The sequence below is a fragment of the Opisthorchis viverrini genome, assembly GCF_000715545.1.
Source record: "Opisthorchis viverrini unplaced genomic scaffold opera_v5_249, whole genome shotgun sequence".
Lineage (NCBI taxonomy): Eukaryota > Metazoa > Platyhelminthes > Trematoda > Opisthorchiida > Opisthorchiidae > Opisthorchis > Opisthorchis viverrini.
In genome coordinates this window covers 541,172-565,557 of record NW_008751907.1, presented here as the reverse complement: position 1 = coordinate 565,557, position 24,386 = coordinate 541,172, and the positions used below count along the sequence as shown (strand labels likewise).

General features: G+C 43.5%; 2 protein-coding genes across 2 annotated transcripts; one reads left to right on the top strand and one right to left on the bottom strand.

Moving 5' to 3' along the window:
• Positions 1-789: 789 nt before the first annotated feature.
• On the bottom strand, positions 790-14,930 carry T265_14730 (hypothetical protein; the record flags this gene model as incomplete). The annotated part of the gene is made up of 6 exons (XM_009174988.1): positions 790-926; positions 4,622-4,795; positions 8,649-8,862; positions 9,792-9,902; positions 10,958-11,067; positions 14,855-14,930. Coding segments are annotated over 6 exons (822 nt in total), but the record flags the coding sequence as incomplete, so codon positions are not given.
• Positions 14,931-16,781: 1,851 nt separating this feature from the next.
• T265_09018 (hypothetical protein) lies at positions 16,782-17,045 on the top strand (the record flags this gene model as incomplete). The annotated part of the gene is made up of 1 exon (XM_009174979.1): positions 16,782-17,045. One exon carries the CDS (start codon positions 16,782-16,784, stop codon positions 17,043-17,045), a length of 264 nt encoding a protein of 87 aa, XP_009173243.1.
• Positions 17,046-24,386: the final 7,341 nt, after the last annotated feature.

Here is a 24,386-nt window from a genome sequence, read left to right as displayed (position 1 = left end):
TAATTGCAGCCAATCTATGCTGAAAAACCCAGGAGCATTTTACAGCTGCTTCATCCTTACTGTACACCATCAGCAGTCCCTTCCCCTACCAAACTCCAGAGAACCTCGAACCCGCGACCTGATTAGTAGTTTGAACACTTCACTGTTCGGTCACGGGCGGCTGGTCAGCAATAAGGATAACATGCACAGTGCGAAAGTATCATCTGAGAAGTCGTAACTAGAGGAGCCATAAAACACGTGACCAGGCACTCGCGGTCAAAAAGTTAAGTGTTGAAACTACTGGCCGGAGGGCAGCGGCTCTGAGGATTTCTGGAGTATCTTCAGATGCTGTCTGATGATGGCGCTCAAAAGAATGGAAAATAGCTGTACAATGCTTCTTGTACAATGCTTCTTTACAATGCTTCTTGCCTTTGTGGCATAGACTGGCTCTAATTTCAGGTCGAAATCTTCGTTGACACTTGAAGCTGTTGTTTAGCCAACGGACAGCACAAAAACAGCGGGGAAAAGCAATGCAACTGCAGGGTACCAGCGAAAAACTCTCCGATGCGAGTATTGTTCACGTTTTGTGACTGAGAGTGTAGTTGTGACCGATATTAGCATGAACGAAAACAAACATTAGAGCCAACCAGTTTGCCAGTGCCCAGGATTAAAAAATGCACAAAATAACAGTTATTACTTCCATGCATACCTGATATTTGTATATGCACTGAGCAATGCTTCTCGCTCTTGAAAAGAAATCAACATGGTGCACCGATAAAATTTTTCCTACTCCAAAAAGTGGGACTCACGATATCCGATTAAGTGTAAGATTGTGAATGTCTGGTTCACGCTTCGATAGCTTCCCATATCGACGTGACACGCAAGCACGTTCCAGTGATGTTTGTTTTGAAGACGAACTTTTGCCGTCAGGTTGGACACGGTAACTCCTGAAATTGTAGGGATATCGTATTACACAATAGGGGTAAAGTCACTGAATGCACAATTTGAAATGCTTCGCACATCTACTCCCTCCTTAGTCATGCAAGTGCGACCAATTTCATAACTAACTCTGGCATTCAATCTACTGATTGAAACCAGCAGAAACCTACCTTTTTTATAAACAGAGATATATATTTTGCCAAGGTGCTTTGTGTTACATAGTCCTAAAATTCTCAAATGTATACGAACACACTGGTTGCTGTAAAAGTCTGTATTTGGCAGCAGTACACTCACTAATCGAATACAGGTAATGGTGTGCACAGCGCAACTATCACCCGGGATCACCGGTCTTATCACCGATACTTGGAAAAACTAGGTTAACATTGAAGTTTCACAGTTTTTAATAGGCTTTAAATTCGCAAAAATATTGGATAGGGGGAAGTCACTCTTTCTCAGGTGATTACATCTACTCTCACCTCGATAAATGCAGATTGCACAAATGTCATCAACCTCATAAATCTCCTAAAAATAGTGAATTCCGACTTTTCCATCAAAGGGTGTCAATGGTTACAAACACTCACAAATGCTTGATGGATTGCAACAAACTGTCCCCTCCATACACCTCCCCTGGGTACACTGCCCTCCTGTTGGTTCACAATCTCCTGAATAATTCGCTGACGCACAACCACTATCCCACCGCTGCGCACCACTACGCTCTCCAATAACGCACGCACGATGTCACCTCGATTGGTGATGAAACGATTAAAATGAGCTCAGCGAACAAGCCAACGATCATGATACTAACTTCTTCGGTTAACTGTATTTCGACACGCGCAATACATATAAGGAAGCTAAATAAGATTCTAAGTTTTGACCCATACACTCACTGTGTTACCAAACAGCTGCCGTTTATGATTTACTTGCGAGCCTGTGATACATGAAGCATCGGTGATGAATCACATAGCAGCTTTCACTCCTTGAGTCAATATCACACAGAGTGGCACTCGACTGCCAATCGTTTTGGAAGATATATTGATTCGAACCATGCTTTCGTCCTCTGTAATTTTGAACGAAATTCTCCGGTAGGCTTATGAAACCAATTCACCAATCGAGAGGGCTTTCTGAGCCACAAATTAAGTGAACATTCCAAAGCCAACCTGTAACCTGTAAGCAGTTACTGTAGAGGACCTCGGTCGTAACTGAGAGAAGGTAACAGGCTGGAAACTTGACATACGTTGTTTCCGAGTAGACACGCACACTAACCATAGGCCCCAGAGAAGACCACTGTCAGTTCCTGACGTTGTATCACCTAGGGATCGCAGCATAGTTTGACTGGATGGTCCGTTGCAACCGGCCTTAACGTGTGTGTGGGTAGAGAGACGTGTTAGTAAGATCAAAGAATGGGGGAGTTTAGTGCAGCGAAGTGTTTGGAAGCTGTTTCAGCCGCTCCTCAAGGCAGGATTATTAACGGCGCATTTAGTGAGCCGGTCAAGGGTGGTATTGACAAACTAACATAAAATAAATCCAGATTCTAGACCGCTTGTCAGAATGTTCTCAGCGGCAATATATTTGGGCATCGGTTTCCATGCCTATTTCTTTCATTCGACCCACTCAACTCGAGCCGTGAGTTTAGATCCTTCCTGAGCGGGTGAAGTACTACTATGCCTTTGAGCCTTGAAACCTCATCGAGCTTCCGCGATAGATAAAAGTCTACTGGGACAGGCCTTCATATTCTAGTTTGAACAGATTTTCTGAACTTATTTGGAAACAAGAAATCGTTCTGGAGACCTGGGAACGCATATCTATGTTCAGGAGGTTGCACTAAGTAACTGTTTCAACCATAGAGTCATCATTTTAGCACCCCTGTAAGGCTGCATTTGGCTTCAGTTTTGTATTAACGCCTAAACCCTACACATTGGACGAAAATCGGAGAGTAGCAAGTGGGTATTCTCCGCTATAGGGTTGCGTCTTCACACAACGCTGAATGGTTGGGCGGCCTCATACATACCGTCAGTCAACGGTCGCGATTTCCCTCGACTTCAAAAGGCCTTTAACTCTGTAGATAAGTTAATGTTTATACTTACACTAGGCGCCTAAAGTCTGTAAGTACAATCCATGCACTCTATTCCCACCTGCTGGTGTAGGAGTTAACAACGAAGTGTTCAGCAGTTTCCATGCAACTATTGAGGTTCAGCTTCCGTTCAACTCCCTCATCAATATTATCCTCAATCCAATAGGATTGCATCTTCACACAACGCTGACTGGTTGGGCGGCCTCATACATACCGCCAGTCAACGGTTGCGATTTCCCTTGACTTTGAAAGGACTTTGACTCTGTAGATAAGTTACTTTTTATACTAACACTAGGCACCTAAAGNTCATCAATATTATCCTCAATTGTGAATTTTAATGCATCAATGCTCATGGAGAGAGGTCGGTAAAGTTAGAATTTGCGAGAGTTTGATGTGATTTGAAGAGCACTTACCACTTTAGACGGAGTTCAAGATATAATTTCATTTGATGTGCATCCACAGAGTGTGAAGTATTGCTTCAGGATTTTGAGTTCCTCTTTGTCCCTCTGAACTCTCAGGCCGGTTTCCTAATCCGGTTAGCTGCGTGACTTTACCGTGATTCGAGACGAAGCACCCATTCACAAGGCGCGAGCAACCTTTGAGGATTTTCCTCATCCATAACGCCAGAAACCTACTTTATTGAAGCTGAATTAAAGTGTAGGCAGGTCAACTATGGGCAAAGTTTCAATCTAGGTTGTGAAAATTAGTCCATCCGATCATGGGATCTAAGATGAATTCGAACATGTGATCATCGGTGACTTCGCCGTATAGCAGAAGTTAGATCGTCGCAGCTTGCTCACAGTAAAATGGTGCGTAAGCGAGTACTCTGTCCATAATCAGAATCGGTAGAGCTGCATGTGACGCTGATCAGGTGAAAGCCTTTGCAATATGTACTACACACACCAAACCAGCGCCTTCAGAAGAAATCATTATTTCTAATTCCAAACTGTTGGTTGCGAACCATACTCATGAAATGCTCCATTGGACGGCAAAGCAAAACGAAGGCCTTTGCCGTCAAACTGAGATCTGTGAGGTTTCCGTGCCCTCCTCATCATGCTCGTGCCCGTCATCATTCTTCTTGCACGTTATTTGTAACCCTACTGAACATGGCACGTAACCGGTTCCGCTCGGCCTGTCAATTCTTGGTCGGGCTGTCTAGCTAAATTTTGTTTGTTGTTATATGATAAGCTTTTGACTATTCTGGCCCACAAAGGACGTTAGGGATATCCAACCAATGCCGTTTTACTTCGACGTGATGCCCGCATACGTTTGTCGTGAATCGGATCTTACCCTGTACATCCCGTAAAACCATGTGATCGAGGAAATATGACTTCGGAATTTTCTTTCTGTGAAATTGAAAAACTCCGCGGTTCAGTAGCTTAGCGAGCAGCGCGAAGGGGAAAGTTGTGCTCCACACAAAATTCCTTCTTCAATGGCGAGCTTCTGCTGGATTTTCGCATATACGGAAGAAGAATCCACATATTAGTCTCCTTTGATTCCAGTAGCTCTCAGCTTGAGTATTTCCAAAAATATTTTTGGTCCTTACGGGTCTCTACAGGTCGGGAAATTTCTGCAAGGTACCCAGTTTTCAGATTGATTTGAGGGGGCATCAAATCTCGGGAGCCGACTTACCTTGATAGTTTGGCTTTTGGACGAATTCCAGAGCCGATACAGGCGAACCTCCAAGGCTTAGGCGGAGTTTTGGACTTGGGTTTCCCCCAGTTGAAATGCACTCAATCTTTGCCTCCTGGTCCACAGTCAGAGTTGTTTGATTGAATACCCTGAGGTGCAGATCCTGTACTGGTCCTAGTTTCAAGAAAGGTGAAAGCTAACACAAAGTCGCCGGAAAAAAATCAAGTTGGTTGGGCTATACCGTCAATGTAACATGAATGACGTCATCCAAAAAACGATGCACTATGATTTGTTCTAGTTTAGCTCGGTATTCCATAGCAAACAGTATTTTCAACAACCAGTCATGTCGGTTTTTCTGATTTCCAGGGTGAACTAAGGTAATGCCTACAAAACACCACAGAAAAAATTTCCTAGGTTTACCTGCGTCAGTATAAAATACCTGTGTTGCCTCCGATACCCTAGTGATAAAGTTTCACTGGTTTTCTGAACTCCGAACTAGAAATGAAGTGATTTTCATGGAGGAATATAAGTCCAAACCTCCTGTGTCACTTCCTTTTGGTATATGTAACTAACACCTCTGCTTGATCTGAAAACCTGAATATATGCTCACATCGATCAAGCGTGAACAGGTTCAGACGTGAGAATTCAGATGCGTGGAGTAGTGGTAACACGTTCGCATCGCATGTCAGGTGTCCGGAGTTCAAACTCCGCCACGGCCATTAGATATGCACTGCTGAGGAGCTCTAATAAGAGCGAAACTCGAGTCCAGTACTCCCTCCCTTTTGTGTGGATTCACCAGAAGGATTGCGCCAAGGCAGGGGGACAACTGTTCAGACGAGACTGATGTGAATATGAACCTGAGCATGTGTCAGAGGTGAGACGTTGAGGAAAGAATTAAATTGGTCCATAACTTGTGCAAGTGAGTGTGAACCTGAGGAAAGAAATAAATTGGTCCATAACTTGTGCAAGTGAGTTCACGTGCAGTGAAAAGTTCCACGTTTTTGAGCGCGAAGATTTCAAAGAGTGCAAGTTACCTAATATCCTTTTTCACAGACGTATATGCCAAACTCCTTTGGAGAATCTATGTTGCCAGCTTTCAAATTTAACTACTTATAAGGTCGGTTAGAACTTCGACCGCTCCAAAACCGATTACGCCCCTCTCGAGGTGCGTCTCATGGGCCTAGTGCCGTATCTTTATAATTCTCATTTCCTACTTGAACACGCTGCGGGTGGGTGCTGCAGTTAGTTACTTATCACAAAAAAGGAAATATCCTTCTGTTTTGATTCCACGCGATGTAAAATGTTCATGAATTGGAAACTATAATGTTCGAAGGTCGTTGACTGCATTGCGTAGGGCGTTTTTGGAACCAATCTATTGGTGCTGTTCGCGGGAATCTTTTCATTGAAAGCTGATAGGAGTAAATTTGTTCGTTCCACAACCGGTAGGGAGAAGTAGTGGGCAAACAACATGAATTCGACTATTTTTCTCTGAAGGAAAGGGAACGGATTATGCGGTGGTGCGCTAATGAGCCAGAAGCATCTGTCATTCTAAGAGCCTCTTATAAAATCTTTGTATTCACATAATATTCAGTCGAACAGTTATTCTCCCAAGTTGGCCAGGATAATCAGACTAGTATACAACGATGAAGATAGATCACCGGGCTCGTATTTGGCTCTGACTGGTCCTCGCCACGGGATACGGAGAAACGATCGCGATACATTTTTTCATGGGGATTTGTGTACTGTGAAAACCAACACGACGGCTTACATCAAGTGACTCATTTAGAATGTTCAAACGTATCCTAGCCTCTCAGCGTTTGTTTTTGTTTTTGTGTTTGTTTGTTTTTGTGTTTTGCGCAGCCGATCAGAATGAAATGGAAAGGCTTGCACTTATCCTTTCCTCCTCATATGGTCCTCTGATTGAGTTCGGAATATTGAGTTTGGATGCCTTGGATTTCGTCAACCAAGCTATCTTTACGACTTGGCTGTCCTGATATAGAACTATCAGAAAAGGACCAACCACACAGATCCTTTTTCCTTGTCACTCTACGATGCAGGTTGGTTTAACTGGGTAAAACCTAATTTGGGGGCAGCACGTACAGCCTCTTCCTACATATCGTTTTGCCAACGCCTAGTCATCTGCAGCAAACCCGACGGAACCAGGTATTCTACAACGTAACTTACAGGCGACGGCCACTGATCCTGTACCGAATACCACTTGGTAAGTCATTACCAAGACTTGCACAGAGTACATCTAATACAGAGGATCAAGAAGACAAGGGATGTAGTAAATGCTTCATAGAATGGGCCGGAATTCGTCGATTCGATTCGTTCCGCAAGAGTACTACGGAGCGGCAAAATATTCCCACCGGAGAAATTCTCTGGAGAATTTTTTGGTATTTCAAAACCAGTTGACCTCTGCATGCAAGTTTGTAACATGATACATGCCATGGATGCCCATAACACTTGAGCCATATATGTGGGTCCCTGGCCTAAGCATAGATTCCACATGGGTACATTTTCTGATGAATTTGTGCAGAGCAAAACGAGTTGTTTCATAAAATAACCTCACCAGGTTCTTATGGCGAAATGCCTGGTATCTATTATAAAAGGGGATTTAGGGTGAGCTTAAAAATCACTGATGAACTCAACCTGTTGTTATATTTTGCTCGAGTCCGGTTTGAATCGACTGAGAAACCGTAAACTGTGTTTACAGCTCAGATAAGTCCCTCTGAAACAACTAAGACCTAGGCTTTCGTTAAAAATTCCGAAACGGTGGTTATTATTGTGGCATAATGCGCATTTTAGGGAGGTCATCTTTGTTCTGATGCGTTGTCCGAAGGTGAAAATCTACTGAAAATTGAGTGAGTATGCAACAAGGCATTAGCTGGATAAACGTAGGTGCGCAGTATGGTATTCATCTAGAAATTTGGGCAGTGCTCCTACTTGATGAACACCAAGAAAGACCAAATGGTCATGGGTTGCCGAAGAGTTTTTAGCAAACTTGTGAGCAGCGTGTCCCATCTTCAAGAAAATATACCGTGAAATCTCGAATATCATACCAAATGAAACAAGAAGCTACCCTTGTTCAGCCCCCTCTCTTGAAGAATATCTCAAAAGTTTAGTCAGTTGAGTCTCTTATTTGGAACCAAAATAGTGTTTTCCGATTTGAATCCGCTTAGTATTAGCTGACGAATGTTCATATTCCCTAATACTTTATTTTTGTTCCTCAGAACTTTGATAAACTTCCCGTAAACTAACACGGTTAGGCAGGAGTACTTCTACCGGCTAATTCAACACAATCGATACATTGGATAGGCTGATTCATAAAACCCTGAATCTGAACACTAGTCATGTGACGTGCGTCAGAATGCATCAGAATAATCGGTCTAAACAGTAGAAGACATCAAGCTTCAGCAATGTGCGTGATCAACCCAACAGTTTGAACAAAGTCGGTGTTCCTACCTGAGCTTATCTGATGAATCAGTTGTGAGAGCTTTCCTCTCGTTTGGTGTCACGGATGAGCATGGTCATCTGTGTGAACTGACAATGAGTTTTCATGAGAATGAAATTCGAAACCGGGGTCTCTACCCGGTCTCTCTCTCCCGGGATAGGGGTTGGAAACTGCTCGATAAGAATGATGTAAGCACATACTTTGGACGCCTTGGTTACTCAAAAACAACCTGCATCTTATTGAGTAATGAACAAGTCAGACTGTTTGACAGTGAATTTCCGGGTGATTTTTAAGATATATGACTAGAAAATAGACGAGAATCCTACAAATCTTGAAAAGCGAGGCGTAAACACCCATAGCAGGAACAAAAATGTGCCTCTTAGACTCTCTGAGGTGCATCTTTTTGCTCATGGATCATGGACTTGAGTCTATCGGGTCAACTAACGAACAGGGCCATAATTGGTGTTCCTCGGAACTGAATTCAACGGGACGGTACAACAAATGGAATGTAAAAGAAACAGCCAATTAGAGATCGATTTGATTCTAAACAATAAATTGAGAACGTCAACGTACGGTGGACCAGCACAACAGCTGTGGCGCTCTCTGTGTCGGAATTCGCTTGCACCGTTTTGCAGGTATATTCTCCAGTCTGTTCAAAAGCAACGCCAGTGACAGAGAGATGACAGACAGGATACTTTTGCTGCCTGCCGATGAAGAATTTGAACTTCGAACTCCCGGTTGTTGTGCTCGTTGTATTTGTTGAGAAGAGACAGCTACCGATTTTCTTCTTTTGAAAGGTAAACAAAAAATGATAAGGAGTGACACTGAATCGAGTCTAGGCCATTAAAGGGCAGTGGGATGCAGTATTGATTTTTTGTTTGATTATACAGTTCATTCCACTGTGAACATATGCAAGGGTAGATTGGTTGGCATATATTTTTTTACTAAGGCGCCCTCTGTGTCATCAGGGCGGAATTCGGTTTTGTAGAATTTTAGAAGGGAATGTTCTGTTTGTGGTTATACCTTTGATTGTCTGGGTGACGAACATGACTACATTTTCCAGTCGCGTTCCTGTACCACTGCTTCTGACATTTGACAGTAACCTGAATTTCGGATACCTTGTTAACTGCAAAAACTATTTTGAACACATGTTCCTTCCATCCCCGAAAAACTCCTTTGTGTCAACTTAGAGTGATGGACCATTATTGCGGGTTTGAGCTGTAGGTACATTTTTGTAGTAATATCTAATGAAATGAGCCCGTCTCAGAACTTTTTCTTGATTATCTATGCTATAGCCGAAAGAAAATGAACCAAAAATGAATGATTCGAATGTGTTTCCTAAGAGAATTAGAAACTAATTGTTTTTCCGTTATACTGTTCATATGTCCACTTCGTTTTGGACTTTTGGAACCCTGTGGTATAATACTTACCCTGGTTTAGAGGGTACACTCGGAGCGTTGAGCGTTGGATCACAGCATTGAAGTACACCTGTATGTATACATATTGTTATATCTGCGGGTTCGCTAATCCAGGGTATCTGCTGCTGACCCGCTCCGGTGCCTAGTTGTCGAAAAAAGACTCACAGAGGGGAACACAACAGCTATATTCCGAACAAGCGAGTGCGAGAGTACGAGTGCGCGCGAGTGCAAAAAGTACAACGGTCTCAAGCTATTTATTGAAAGGGGACTGTCTGAACGTAGTCCGATGCTGACGCACACGGTCTGGCTTTGGTACGAGGCTGTGATGTGCCGCATATGGCGAGGGCGTTGTCTGGCCTTGATCAACGCTGACTCTTGCTGTCTGGGTCTGATACAAGGCTGTGACGCGCTGCATGTTGAGGGGGTGTTGTGTGTCTGGTCAACATCTAGCGGAGTTACACAGCGACATTGTAGCATCTCTCTCGTTGCAGAAATCCTCAAGGAGCACTAAGCCGGCCTGACTAGTGCTAAATGGGTCAAGATGGGCACATTACTTCAAAAACATGCAAGGACGCTTATGTAACAATGACATTCGTCTACACCTAAAGACAGCAGAGTCCATGGATGGAGAAAAACTAGAGACCGTGACTGTAGTTCAGCAATCGGCAGTGCGGTTATTCATCTTATGCTTAGCTGGGTAAGAACCTACTGATTGCAACTAAACATAGGTGATAGATATTGAGTTTTAAAATGTCACAATAGACACTCCTATGGTTTGCCTCAAGCAGTACGAATACAGTCATATCCATCGTAGTAATCATGGCAACTCAGGAGGACTAAATACGTCAGCGAAGCTGAAAGTTACGTGCCGCCATTGATTGGTCTCGGTTAATCCACCAGTCGATACTCAAGAGAGGTATACAAAAGGAATCCAAACAAGTGGAGATTTTGTACGGGGAATTTGAGAAGAGGTCCTCTAAACAGGACCAGCGAAAATGTGACCAAGGTTGTAAAAGATCACCATGATTCTATCCTATGGTAACAAACATGTCTGGAGCACATGGACGTACCTCGTCGTAGAGTCGAGACCACTAACTTCTCACCTGTCAGGAATCCAATTTGCAGTATTCCAATTCAGTTACAAGCAGAATCAAAAAGCACCAATGACGAAATGCAGGATTTTAGCATTATCTGTATTCACCATATTCGTAAAAAGAGGGGTGGTGAACAGTGGATACAATGGACAATGGCCAATCAAACCAAGTTACAAAAACGTGTCGCTGAAACCCTGAGTTTGCTTAGAGGCTCACGTTCATCTAACTTGCTTCTTGTTAAAACAAGTGAAAGTAAAACAATAAGACGACAATGGTCACACTCCCAGTTTGACTGTGATAGATAGACAGGCAATAATCGGTGAAACAGATGAACAAGTAAACACAACTAGTTTCGGGACACAAAACCAACCTGATTATGATGCCATTCAGCAAATAAAGGCTCACTGAACGTGGCACACGCCTGATGAAAAAATGTTCCGGGAGCCACCTTTTGGTTTACCGGACGAAATAAGAATCCACCTGTGAGTGAAAACATCAGGTAATATGGACTGTGACAGTAACAAGAGCAATTTGACACGGGACATGTTTCGGAGACGACCATATGTCATCGACAGACAGGGAGTTGCACGGAATGACGACAATTTTATGCAAAAGCGCCGCAGCGCCATAGCTAAGAGCTTGATTGGCAGAACAGACAGCATAGCATATATATATATATAGAACCGGAAGAGGTGAGACATATTAACTTGGAATTTCGGCTGTGATTTCACCGTTCTACTGCCACGTAACGCAGAACGTTGGGCGCCGTGTCTTATGACGTTTGACAGATTCAGTTTTTCTCCAGTGGCTTACCAAAAACTAGAAAAATATGGCCATCTATTTGTTTCCGATTGAAAAATGGTAGGAAGAACCGGTTTCTCTCTGGCCCCTAACCTGCCAGATGATTAATGAAGCAGCCAAACTGAGGTAAAGGATGAATAGATACATTAGAATTGTTTTTTATCTGAGCTTAGACGCTCTGTTTTCCATTTAGGAGTTATAGAAACATATTTTATTCAGCCGCATTTCGACCTCAACTGTGTCAGGCGAAGCAATTTTTCACTGAAAATCACTAGATACGATGTCAAAAGGAGTGGCCTCTTTTCGGTGATGTCTGGTTATAACTGGTCAATTTTCAAAGGTCCTAGAATTCTCCGTCATCGTCTGAGGGGAGGATCCATCAGGGTCTTGTGGTGTAGTTTCTGAACGGAGGTAAAAGAGTTCTTTCCGTACCCCAGTTTACCTCATCAACTTCAGCGGGAATGAGAATGGAGTTTTGTTTTGTGTGAAGTAAGCACCCCGGATATCCACTAAACGTGCGTATTCCTGGTTCTGACAAATTAGAACAACGCACTGAACCTCCGAAATAGTCAACAGATCCGTCATCTGGCTGTATCACTTGTGTTTATGAAAAGTAATTTAGAGTGATGGTAAGTGATATATCTGGACCGACACAGCGGGGTTTCCCTCATTGGAGCACAAATAAACCAGTTTAGGGAACACGAATCGCCCCCTTTTGATTCCGGTGAACATTTCCTGAGCGAAGTGTGCAGCGGAACAATCTTGTGCCTCCAACATTGTTTCTTCAGTGAATGGATCTCATCTTAGGAGGTTCTCACGAAGGTGGAACTTCTGCATTGCTGTTAATTCTTTGGTATAACACTGTCTCTCTAAGGAACAGCGCTTACGTTTCGCAGTTGGTCTCGTGAGTATTGTAGACAAACCACCTCTCCATATGAGGAGTGATTTCTTGACTGAATTTGTCAACTTTCAGCCCGCGATACGCACAAAGCGCAGTCTGCCAAACCAGGTCATATCTACAATACACGTCGACGAAGCTAGAAAGCAAAATAAAGCAGCAAAAGCTAAGTCGAATTTTTCCGAGTTGCTCATGAATGTTCTCATTGCCGTATTGAAATTGGCATTCGTAATAGATCGTCATTCTCCGCCATAATTCTTGGATTGAGCTGAGAGTTACGAAAACTTTCGGATTCATTTGAATAAACCTTACAAGAGCTGCTGACCATCAGTGTAACTGCATACACGCCCATGTCACAGTCAGTGACGAAGCATAGTCCCATAATTCACTAACGTTTTATAAAAAAATGTGATGCAAACAATAGCAGTCCGGATCATCGATTAGTATGCAACCTCATTGAAAAGAGAGTTCCCTCGGGGGTGTTTCTTGAGGAGGGGAACATTGTACAACAACGCTTTCTTACTCATGGCTGTTACCCAGAAGCTGATACCCAGTCGGAGCTTTTGAGATTGCTGAAAATAATACCCGGGTAGAACGTAACCCAGGAAAGGAGGCGCTTCCTTTTTTGGAAATTTCTCCATAATATGAATTGTCCTTAATACACTATCATCCGGGTAGAAATGGTTCGTCGCAAACAGTGCATATGAGGTGTTCCGACTATTTTAGGTAGCCCAGTATGTATTGAGTGCGCCGTCAGTGTCAGCCATATTCATAACCTCTATCTACCTCACCACCAAACAAGCATCTTATCCTGGGGCAGCGGAAGCCAGCTTACAAAAGCGGGCCGCTCACACTCACAGTTACGTTGAGTTAGTGATTTTTAATCAAGCGGAAGCGAGCGAACGAGCGAAACCAGCGGACGAAGCACGAGTCATTCGAGTGAATGCACATGCTTGAGTAATAGTCAAACTCCGCTAATCGGTGCTTTTTTCTGTTTCCAGATATTAAGCTAGTCGAACTGGTGGAACCTACCATCAGCACGAAATTATAGAACACACTCCATATTGGATCATTGTACGTAATAAATGTTAGATGGTGAAATTTTTTCCTTCCTTGGCGAAACGGTAATAACTGAATACAATTATGCGACTTCCCGTTTGTGCTTTTTGCAAGTTCACGAAAAGAGCCGTGGCTGTTTGTAAAAGCTTCGTTTTCCGTGAAACTGTGCGATACTAACTCAGTCAAGTAGGAACTTTCCACCTTTCGGTTAGATTTCAAAATATTTTGGGATTTCAAAGTATTTGGGTGCCTCATTTCCAAAGGTATGAGATTCCATTCTTTGTAACAAAAAGAACGGCGAATCCCGTAACCAATGACCTAGTCATTTACGTGACAATCTCCATGATACATTTTTTGAAAGAACTATTGTAAAATCAAGTTAATAAATTGGCTACATGATGCGAAATGTGTTCAACTCACGGAAGTCTGTGCAAATGTTGACAAACGTGGAACACGAACTACACTAACTTAAGTTTACCTGTTAGGTATGACACCAGGAAAGTCATTGGCAAGCAAAACTGTTAGGACTGCTTGAAGTGCTACCAGGAATACATCCCGGTCTTAAAGAAGTGCAGCTTCATCTCCTCAATAATGAGATGAAGTCCTTTACTTTTAATGACAACTATTTCAAGATTACAAGCACATTCGTAATGCATCACTCGTAAGGTTGCTGAAAATTCGTTGACAGCCCACGACCGGTATCGCCCTTCCCGAGACTCTTCAGGTAAGCCCAGTCCCCGAGGTCCCGTCAACCTTATGTTCCACCTGAACCAAGCATATTTTGTGTGCTGTATTAAAAACGATCGCCACTTTTTAATGGGTGACATGCAATCTCACGGTGATTTTGAGAAAGACAATTCAGGGAGTAGCTTTCAAAGAAAAACCAAATACCCGGGAAGAAATTCATCCAATTCTAGTGGGTTAGACGATGGAATGAGAAAAATCGACAAGAATACCGGAAGTGTATTTGCTGTTGGTTACACACTGGTCGGGTGTGTAACGAACTCCTCGAGACGGAGTCCGTTTCTGAAGCGCGTTCACTAACAACCGGCATTATTCAGGTCCATTTATCAGATTATACCCAGGGAGTGCTTCGGATTCTTATAAGCAGTCATGGCAAACAAAATGGAATCCTACACAATCGAGCTCCGATAAGCCTTAAACCCAAGTAGATTACTTTCGCTCTTATTTTCAAAACTTTTTCAAGGCCGAAATCACACCTCTTTCTGAGTAGTTGGGAGTGGGAATATTGGGCACACTCATTTTTCCCCTACTGACAGAAAAAGTCAGTGTGCTAGAGTGTCTAGCTTTTTACCACTATTGCCGAAAGATAATAATACAGTATACGAAACATTTATAGCGATTTAAATGACCATCCCTCGACCCGACCTATATATACTACTATTGAATACCAACATCGAACAGCATAGTAAATGGATGGAGGAGGCTCAAAACCAAAACAGATAAATTTAAGCTTTTGAATAATGATTACTGTTACAAAACACTTACTTTTTACATAATCTGTTGTAATGAAGATGACAAAACCCATAAGAATCCAACTGAGTGATTGCTTTCTAACTGGCATCACATTAGCTGACAAAGTGCAATGCGAACTAACATGGACCGAACTGAGTCCTTGGAACATCGACCGATTTGTATACCATAGTGACCGGGCAAAGCCATGGTGATCTGTGGTTTCTAGCAACTTAGGAAACACCGGTGTGTGACCATTCGGTCAGAGAGTGGGTTTGTTCTCGCCAACTACGAAAGATGCAAATGATCGAACCAACCAGGTAACCTACGCTGAGTTAGGTCTGGTGATGTTATGGGTGAACAAGGACAACAATAATGAAAGCCTACGGTTCGGGCTTGAAAGTTATTCGGTTAATTGCAGTTTAGCATCTCTCTTATCTACTAGGTTCATAGCTAGCAGCCAAGAAAACGAAATGAACCAGTTTGCTTTCCCTAGATCAACCGTTTAGTCATCTGATTTGGCATGCATACGTTTTTTAGGGATTCATTAGCACAATATGACGATACGTAGGATTTTCTTTCAGTGAAGTATGATGATCACATTATAGTATTGTACAGGCAACGAAATTGTCTGGTATGCGATCTGGCAGTGTATGAAATAATAATACAAAACACAAGAAAAATCCACTAAAGTCAGTTTTAGAGTCGCAGTCTGATTCATCCATGTGACAAGTGAACAGAAATTTTTCACCGTTTTGCAAGCACTTGTAAGCATTTTTAATGATCCAACTTTTATTAAGAGCGCAAAGGTTTGCGACCAGTTTTTTTTGCATTCATTCTACGCGGGCAAGTAGGGGAGTATGATAGAGAAGTAGGTTGAAATATAGCATGAACTGTTGCTTTGTTAGTCTTATTGAAATATACGTTACATGCTGGTTTCGGGTGACCTGGTAGGCCAGGGCGATATTATAGCCTTGGTATGGCTTTTGTTGAAAAGCCGGGGTTACCTGCCCACCTGAAGACCGCAAAACTGTTTTGTGCGTTTGTTAAAGAATAGTCCTTTCGTGCTGCTCAAAGAACTATGTCAAGTGGTTCGGTCGGAGTGATGTGGTGGTCTGTATCGGTCAGTACTTAGCTGCCCCAATATTTCGGTGTATCTACAAATGTCCCCCGATTCACTGAACTAATCTCAAAGTCGTTCAACCCATATAACGGGACATTCACAGACAAATGGGTACATAGTCGTTGAGGAATCCTTGAGATTCGTATTGAAGTGCATCCTCAGATTTGTGTTAAACAGGCAGTCGGTTGACCAGTAATAAGATTTCCAAATCTGTGCCATACGTATTAGTTGCCAATCAGCTGTCGTCGGTGTTTGCAAAAGCTACAAAGGAAAGATCGTGTTTATCAGGCTCATTCTACAGCTTCGCGCTAGTGCGCCGCCACAGTACTCCATTGTATTTTTCATTATTTTAGCTAACTCTCGGGCTAGACATTTCTTAATAGGCATATGTAGGCAATGCATTGAATATCATTATACTCGTATACCCCATACACACAGAGTAAACAGAACACAGGGTACCCTTCCCAATCAAAAGTTCTGTCTGTAACCTTACTATCCCCAATAAAGCCATGTGGCCGTTCACACTGGGCATAGGAGAAAGAGCACTTTACTTTTGAGAGATATAGTAAGTGATATTTCTGGTGATGTAACATGTTCAATAACGATTTGCTCCCGCTGAAATCCCTCATGGCGCTCATAGTTGCCAGTAATCTGAAGTTTTTAAGGCAGAAACCACACTGCCTCTTCTCTGCTTGCTGAGTCAGTCGGGCGCATTAGATGGAAAACTAGATACTGAAGCCGATGTGCGTTTTTGTTTTGGTGTGAAAATCTCGAGATGGCTTGCACTGAGCGAACTGCCCGGAATTCCACGTTGCCTCTCCTTTAACGCCTCTGAAAACCATGAATGGTCGCGGCAAAGGCGGTGAGATTTGGGTCAAGGCGAAGACCAGGCCGTCACATGTAGATTACCAATTCCCCGTTGGCCGTGTACATCGTCTGCTGCGTAAGGGCAACTATGTTGAACGCGTTGACGTTGGCACCCCAGTGTACTTGGCTGCAGTCAAGGGCAACTATGTTGAACGCGTTGGCGTTGGGACCTCAGTGTACTTGGCTGCAGTTCTGGAATACCTTGCTGTTGAGTTTTTGGAATTGGTGGGCTCGTGACAACAGGAAGACCCGCATCATCCCGCGTTACTTACAGCTGGTCATCCGCAACGATGAGGAGCTTAACAAGCTGTTGGGTGGTGTGGCAATCGCCCAAGATGGTGTCGCCAAACATCTAATCGGTGCTTCTGCCAAAGAAGGCTGACAAACTGAAGACCTAGGCTTCGAATTACGAATGTTCGAAGGTAAGGACGTGGCAAAATCCCAAGGCCAGGAGTTGAGTTAGACTATTCTCTCCACCCATACTGTATTATTCGACCGGGCGCACTCCTCGTATATCAGTGTTGATATCTGTCGGCCATCGAGTACCAGCCGTCGGCTGATGACCTTGTCTAGTTAACACCACAATCGTCATGCTGTTTTGCTCACCTGAGGTGCACCGTGTCATTACTTGTTCATACAACGGGTTCTTGTTTCTTTCTATCTGGTGTCTGGTAGAACGGGCATTCATTAGCACACCAGTCAGTCAAACTGTCCAGCATCACAGCAAGCTATACCGCACAACCACACTCCAACTAACACGTATAATCCTTGTTTCTAACCAGGAATTATCGAGCCTAAAACCGCCACCCTAATCCGGTTAAACTTACTTACAAACAATAGGGGAAGCAGGAAATTTCGTCCTTGGGAATTCGGAGCGGAAGGATATCTGAAAATAATGCCAAATCCATAAAGAATAACAACCAGTGAATTTCACGGAACCGTTGCTTGTTCTTGATACTTGTCCAGAGTCGGCTTACACAAACTCTGTGCTGTCTAGTCATGTCAACCGCCTTAACTGCAGTTTATTGTTTCTCCTCAAAAATAAAGAAATTTACGCAGGTTACGAAGGCCTCACCATTCTCCTTCTCAATACGAAATGTGAGCCTTCGTAAAAAGTAAGAACATTTGACAGAAGTGGAATAGATTTATAAGGCTTTCATGTACCCTACCGATATCTCGACTTTGAATATCATTCTAGAAAATTCCTTGCCAAACGTCTTAAAAGGTTGACCAGTCCTATTTTTGATGTCTTGAATAACTGGACTGGGATCACGTGATGGGTTCTTGACAAAGACTGGTTCAGAACAGATATCCTGATCCAATTAGGTGAGGAAGTATTCCGACACTGTGAATAACCCCATGGCACACGATTTCGCAAGCTTACTCACCGATCCTATAAAGTGGGATTACTAAGTTTACGCAAGAAAAAAATCTGTAATTTGTAATTCATTTTCATTGTACAGTATTACTATACGGGACAACATCTCGTCAAGAGGCACGAACCAAACTGAGAAACATATATTTTTTCCAAATACATGAAAAAAGACATCAACCCCCCAATAATTCGTCGTTTCAGAAATCGCGAGCAATACTTCGTTATGACAGCGATGTGCAAAAGCCACTGTAGTGCGGCTGTGTTTGTCAAGGTAGGACACGAATGGTGACCGTCGGTAACCGTGTTTGTTTCAATCCCTGTTGGTGGGTTCTCTCCAGAGTCATCTTTACCTAATGATATTTATTTAATGTCCTGGTCAGTACGGTCTGTAACTCCTACTCGTTTTCAACCAAACTGCGTCATCTTGAGATCGAGATCTGTCACCCCTAGGAACAGTATTTAACTAACTAACTAACTATCTAACTTAGCTCACATAAGCTCATATAATAATTTCTCTGCTTGGAAGACGTTTTAACAACAACAACAACAACAACAACAACAACAACAACAACACTGTGAGCACACCGCGGAGAGCACGACTGAAACAGCCTACCTGAAACTAGTTTCTGAAACATGCGAAATGCTGCCAAACACGGTTGATTATGGTTACGCTCCAAGGTACGCACTTTGTTTGACCGCACCAGACATAGCTGTACTCCTGGCTCTCTTCAGAATGAAGAGGAGTCCTTAAATAATACCCGGAGAAATTTATCAGCCTCCGTGGCCCAAGCGGGAACCCGACTACCTAGTAAAAAGGAAAGGGGTTTTATCATACCGAAGTTCAGGGGAAATCACTTAACCACAGCCGTACGGAGAATTGGCGTGCTATAATCGGCTGTACGTACCCAGCCGCTCAACCAGCCGTGTTGAGGCAAGTCCATCACTGATATGCGCCGCGTACTGTACTCAATCTCTCTGCCTCACGATACCAGTTCACATGTGGTGAAATTACAGTTGGCGGAACAGATAGGATCTCGTACATACGCGACTTAGGACAGTTACCCCATTATATGAATCAGGCGACCAATCTATGAACCGATGGCCCGCATGCTGGCACGTCGATCGCCAAGCACACTTTACACCAGGAACATAGTTGAATCCAGTACAGTTTTCAGAATTTTACTGTGCAATGTTGACTAGAAATTGTTAGCTTTCAAGGGGACCGTATTGATCAGTCAACACCGACCTAGCTTGTGCGGGTAGAGTACGTTAACGACTAATGCCACCGACCTCAACAAGTGTCATCACATTTCGGTTGGAGACTTGAGAAGGTGGATAAACCCGGTAAGGATTGGTCAGACCAGTACTGTGGGGTCCTAACTCCAGCGTTACAGTGTGCCGGATACTACGGGGGACTGATGGAATTGATCCACGCGTTTCAAAATTTCTATGAGTCTCGCATTGCACCAGTCCGACGACAGACATCTGGAAACATCCCCTACATACCCAGTTTTCATGATATCTTATCCATAAGGATTAGCCAGGAAGTTTCTCAGTATAATTTTTGACCAAGTAGTTTTCATCACATTGAACATGCTACTGGTTCCGGAATCCCCTTAAGAACGTGCTGTTTGTCGCTCAGCGACAGTCAGTGAAGCCGTTGAAGGTCTGCTTATTTTTACGGATAGTTGAAGAAGGAGCAAAGATATTGTTTACATCCCGAGCAAGGTAGTATGTAGTGTATTCACTCATTAGATAATCGCTTTCTTGCCGTGGATTTATCAAGCCTCTGTGAAACGGAACCCAATCGAACCCAAACGTTTTGCAGCTGATGATCGCTTTCCATCGATCGCGATTGATTTTGCATTTTATTTCTTTGCACAGTCAGCCGCGGTTCAGTGGTGTAGTGGTTATCACGTCCGCCTCACACGCGGAAGGTCCCCGGTTCGAGCCCGGGCTGAACCACATGTTTTCCACCAGTACTATCACAACAGCAGTGAATTTGAACAGGAGCACTTTTCAGAGATCAAAGCCTGTCATCAAACATTTTTGGGCGCAAACGTTACACAGTCGACGTTGCAACTGCATCCGCAACCTGGAGTTTCCTGGACCATCGTCTAATTCAAAAAGGCGACGTGGGAGTTTGAAGTTGACGCATTTTATCAGCTTTCCGTCATGTGAATCGTGAAATCATTTTGTGTTAATCGCAGATGGAAATATTTCACACCCACAAGGAAAGTTGTGTTGTACACATGTACGTCGCATACTTAGAATTATGGTGTCAAATTTTTTGGAACAGAGATTTGTACAGGACTTTATCAAGAATATTGCGCAGATGAGCCGGATTGTACGAATCTGATGGTGGGTACCCGAGTTGTTCTCGGAGTGCAGAAGTTTTTGAGTTTCCGTAGCTAGAGAGCACATGAAGAACAAACTTAAGCTTTTTGTCTTGTCCGACCGACACTTTGGTATCGGCCCTCTGAGGGTCAGCTGACTTTAACCGAATGCCACTAAGTTAAAAAACATAATAGCTGGTCAATAAAACTGTCGATAGACTTCTGTTTGTCTACTCTGGAAAAGCCCTCTTTTATGACTACATCTTGCACTACATCCTTGTAGTACGATCACCTTCAAAATCTGTTCAAGGATAAAATTATGACCACCAATATGGAGAACCTGTAGGTACCAAAGTCATTCTGGTAGTGTCATTAGTTCTGAAATCTCTCACTGAAACGTGTTTGGATTGCTGTTAGACCGCAGCACACTTTTGGGTGATCTGACCTCTTCAGTAAGCTTATGTGGAGTGCAAGTTCGGAATGCAACAGGTAGTCCAACACTTTCGCCTGCACACGTTCGTTCCTTAGGATTGGAGACTTACGAAGTCTTAAGTTCTTCGCTCAATTCACTTACCAGTAACTGACTCTACGTAGTCATTCACCCATCGTGAGGGCACTATTCACTGCTATACCAAAACTCAAGGAATTCCGCTCAAGGTCTTCGAAGAATTTTGTCATCAAAAGGCTGTAAAGACTCTAACCAAAAGGTAGATTAGAAAGAGAGGACAGAACGGGAGTCTCCTGTGAGAAACCACGCAAACGAGTGCACCTGTCGAGAACAGGACGGTGCTATGGTGAGCAAGCTTAATTACGCTACTAGTGAGTAGTCAAAATACATAGGAAAAGTACTCGTTGGCCTTCGTTAGTTTGTAACGGCTACCCTTCCGTTTAATTACTTCTCCAATCAATTTCATACATGCACCTACTATCCTCATCTTGTTTTGTCTGTCTCACAATCACGCATCAACATCGTGACATGAATACGACATTGATGAAAAACTTGTCAACAATGTGTCGACTCCGGTTCCGTGAACTTTTAAAGGACGCCATGTGGTTTCCCACTATTGTTTTCACATTCCACTCATTGTAACGACGTATATAATGACAGAACACGGACAACCACACACGCGCACGCCAGAGCGCAGGCGCGCATTACAGCGCACCTCAACTTCCCGCCGTATCGCCCCTTGGATCAAGCGTCAGCAAACATCAGGCCACTGACAAAAAGGAACAGGTGTGGCCTAGAGAACACACCCTGCATCCGGCCTCTCTTCGCCCAGTCTCACCAAGGACCCTAGAAACTGGTCAGTCTCCTCAGTTTTGTGCTTCATTTTCACCTGAAGGCTGTCCCAAGAGCAGAATTTCGCACATCCCCGACTTCGAACTCCGTTTGTCAGCTGTGCGAGTTTCAGCCATTCTTTCTAAGTGGCATGAAACTGATTCCAACAGTTTTTACCCTTTGAAGGACTTAAGTGTTGGGGTGTTTTGTGCAGACACTGCAATTGAAATCGATCAAGAAGCCGAACATGTCGTCAGTAAAGCACTTAGGTCTCGCTGCCGTATAGTAGTGAAGACAGTACGACAGGCCAATACATTTGATCATGGCATCTAAGTGGCATCTAAGTGATGATTGCTCCAGAAGTGCTTCTCAAGGAGATCAAATGATGAGCTGGCTCTGGCAATTCACGCTTTCATTTCAGTCTCAAATGTCAGGTCTGTGAATAGTGCACTGCCAACATAAGAGAAGTATGTACAACAATCTGTCGGGACGCTTCCAGACATGAAAAAAATACACGCGCCCACACGTTGCGGATAGCAGGTGCGTCAGTGGAGCTTACCAAACAAGGCTTAGCAGCACGTGACCAGCGGAGTGGATGTGAAGGGCGTCCATTATCCGCACTTATCCGTACTTAGCTGCTAAACCTTTACAAGGGAGTAAAACTTTTAGTGCCAAAATGTTGCATTTTGTTGAGTATATGCTCGAACTAAAAACCATCATAATCTAAATTCATATTTTCGCGGCTCACCAAATTTCATTGTCCACTGGAGCAATCATACATCTGGTTGAAAAGTCTGGTGGAGTACTTGCCCAGCATCACTGAGACCCTGGAATGTCTGGATGGGTCTCAACAATCTGGACTGGTACTCTGACCTCATTTGCCTCTGTTTTGTTCCATCAGACACATGTCGTAGCTTTCTATTCCATTGTGCGAATACTGAGCGCCGGTGTAAAGTCATTCGCTGCAGGAACATCGCCATTGGCTGTACATAGCGAACAAGTGCAGAACCATATTTGGCCCTTTAGTCATCCTCTGTATGTTTGTTCTGACAATACAGCTGTGTCCCGGGTTCTCTAACTTCTCATCGCGTAGTCTGGTAGCCTCAGTTCAGGCGCAACCGATGGACGGCCACCCACGATACAATACTATCCCATAGCGATCTGTGTTGTATTCCAGGTGTAGGTTGGGAACAACTATATTTATAGCCAAGCGATATACCTCTGAACGGTGTGTTGTGTCCACCCGGTATAGTTGCGCTTCAGTATGCAAAAATAATGCATAGTTGTCTACAAACCGCAGCATACCGGACTCGCGTTGAAGTATTTTCGCCGAATAACGTTTCAAGTTGAACAGGTAGCCATCCAACCAGCTCACTACCTTCACTTTGGCAAAAGGGCTGTGATGAAGTGATTACAAAGGAACAAGAAAACAGCCTTTCTTCACCCTGGTATCGATTAGGAAGTCACTCGAACCAGAACCGCAGCCTTGTAACCTAAGTTCCAACCACTTGTGAACGACTTTGGTGCAGATGATAAATTTGTCTGGACAACCAAGCTCTGGTAGGATGATTTACACAGCTCCTCTACCTTGTTGCTGTTCACAAAAAGTGCATTGGGCGGTTAGTTTTGTTCACAGCACTTCGCTTCGAAGTCCACACTACTCTTCAGAGAATTCTTCCTCCAAAATACCGTCCACTGGTCGACTGAGCAGGATAAAAGCCGTAATCTTACCTGCTGTGTTGTTACTCTTCTGTTTATTTCCTCTCTTCCCTATTCTACCCTTTAGGTCCTTCAGCGCTTAAATTTTACATAGCGAGTGGAGAAGTTCCTCCTGAAGTACATCTCACTCCAATTGAGCCATTCTGCGACAAGCCGTCCAGTCCCTCTGCTTTCTCGTTTTTCAGTCGATTTATGGTTCTCAGCAACTCTACAGCAGTAGATAAGTCATTCAAGTAGGTCTTCACTGTATGTTAAGGCGGATTGGCTAAATGGTTCAAATTAGCATCTCCTAGCGGCTACGTAGTTTTGAAGAGTGGTGTTTCCGGGCTGCTAGAAACTCACCGAGTTTTTTGTCCTCTGTTCCCTGAAGCTAGTGAACTTTTGGTCTGGAGACTTCTTAAACTCCGGGAAAGGATTCTTTGTGACATTGTCGATTCGTGCACGATTGGTGCTGGTCATCACCATTCATTTTTGTTTTCCTAAAGTGATTCAGAAGCTTGGCATTGGCACCTCTGACCTTCTTTCAAACTCTTGCTTTTTTCGGATCTTGGAGTGCTTCGATAAATGCCTAATTCTTCTCTTGAATCTGGGTGGCGATTGACTAGTGATTCCTATCGAACCACTCTCACCCCTTTTCTACCTTTAGTGCAGTTGTATCCACAATGGTTGCTTGGATATTTTTTCTGGTATTCAGGCTCATTGGCCTCTGAGTGTGTTTGAAACTCGGTCAACCGTCAACCTCCAGATTACAAATTACCAGAACTTCGATGCAGTTTCCTGTTTTTTTCGGCTTTCCGACGTCCAACATGAATGAACTTCCTGCTGTTCTATTCCGTGGTGGTTTTCCAACTCGGTTCAGCACGAAGAAG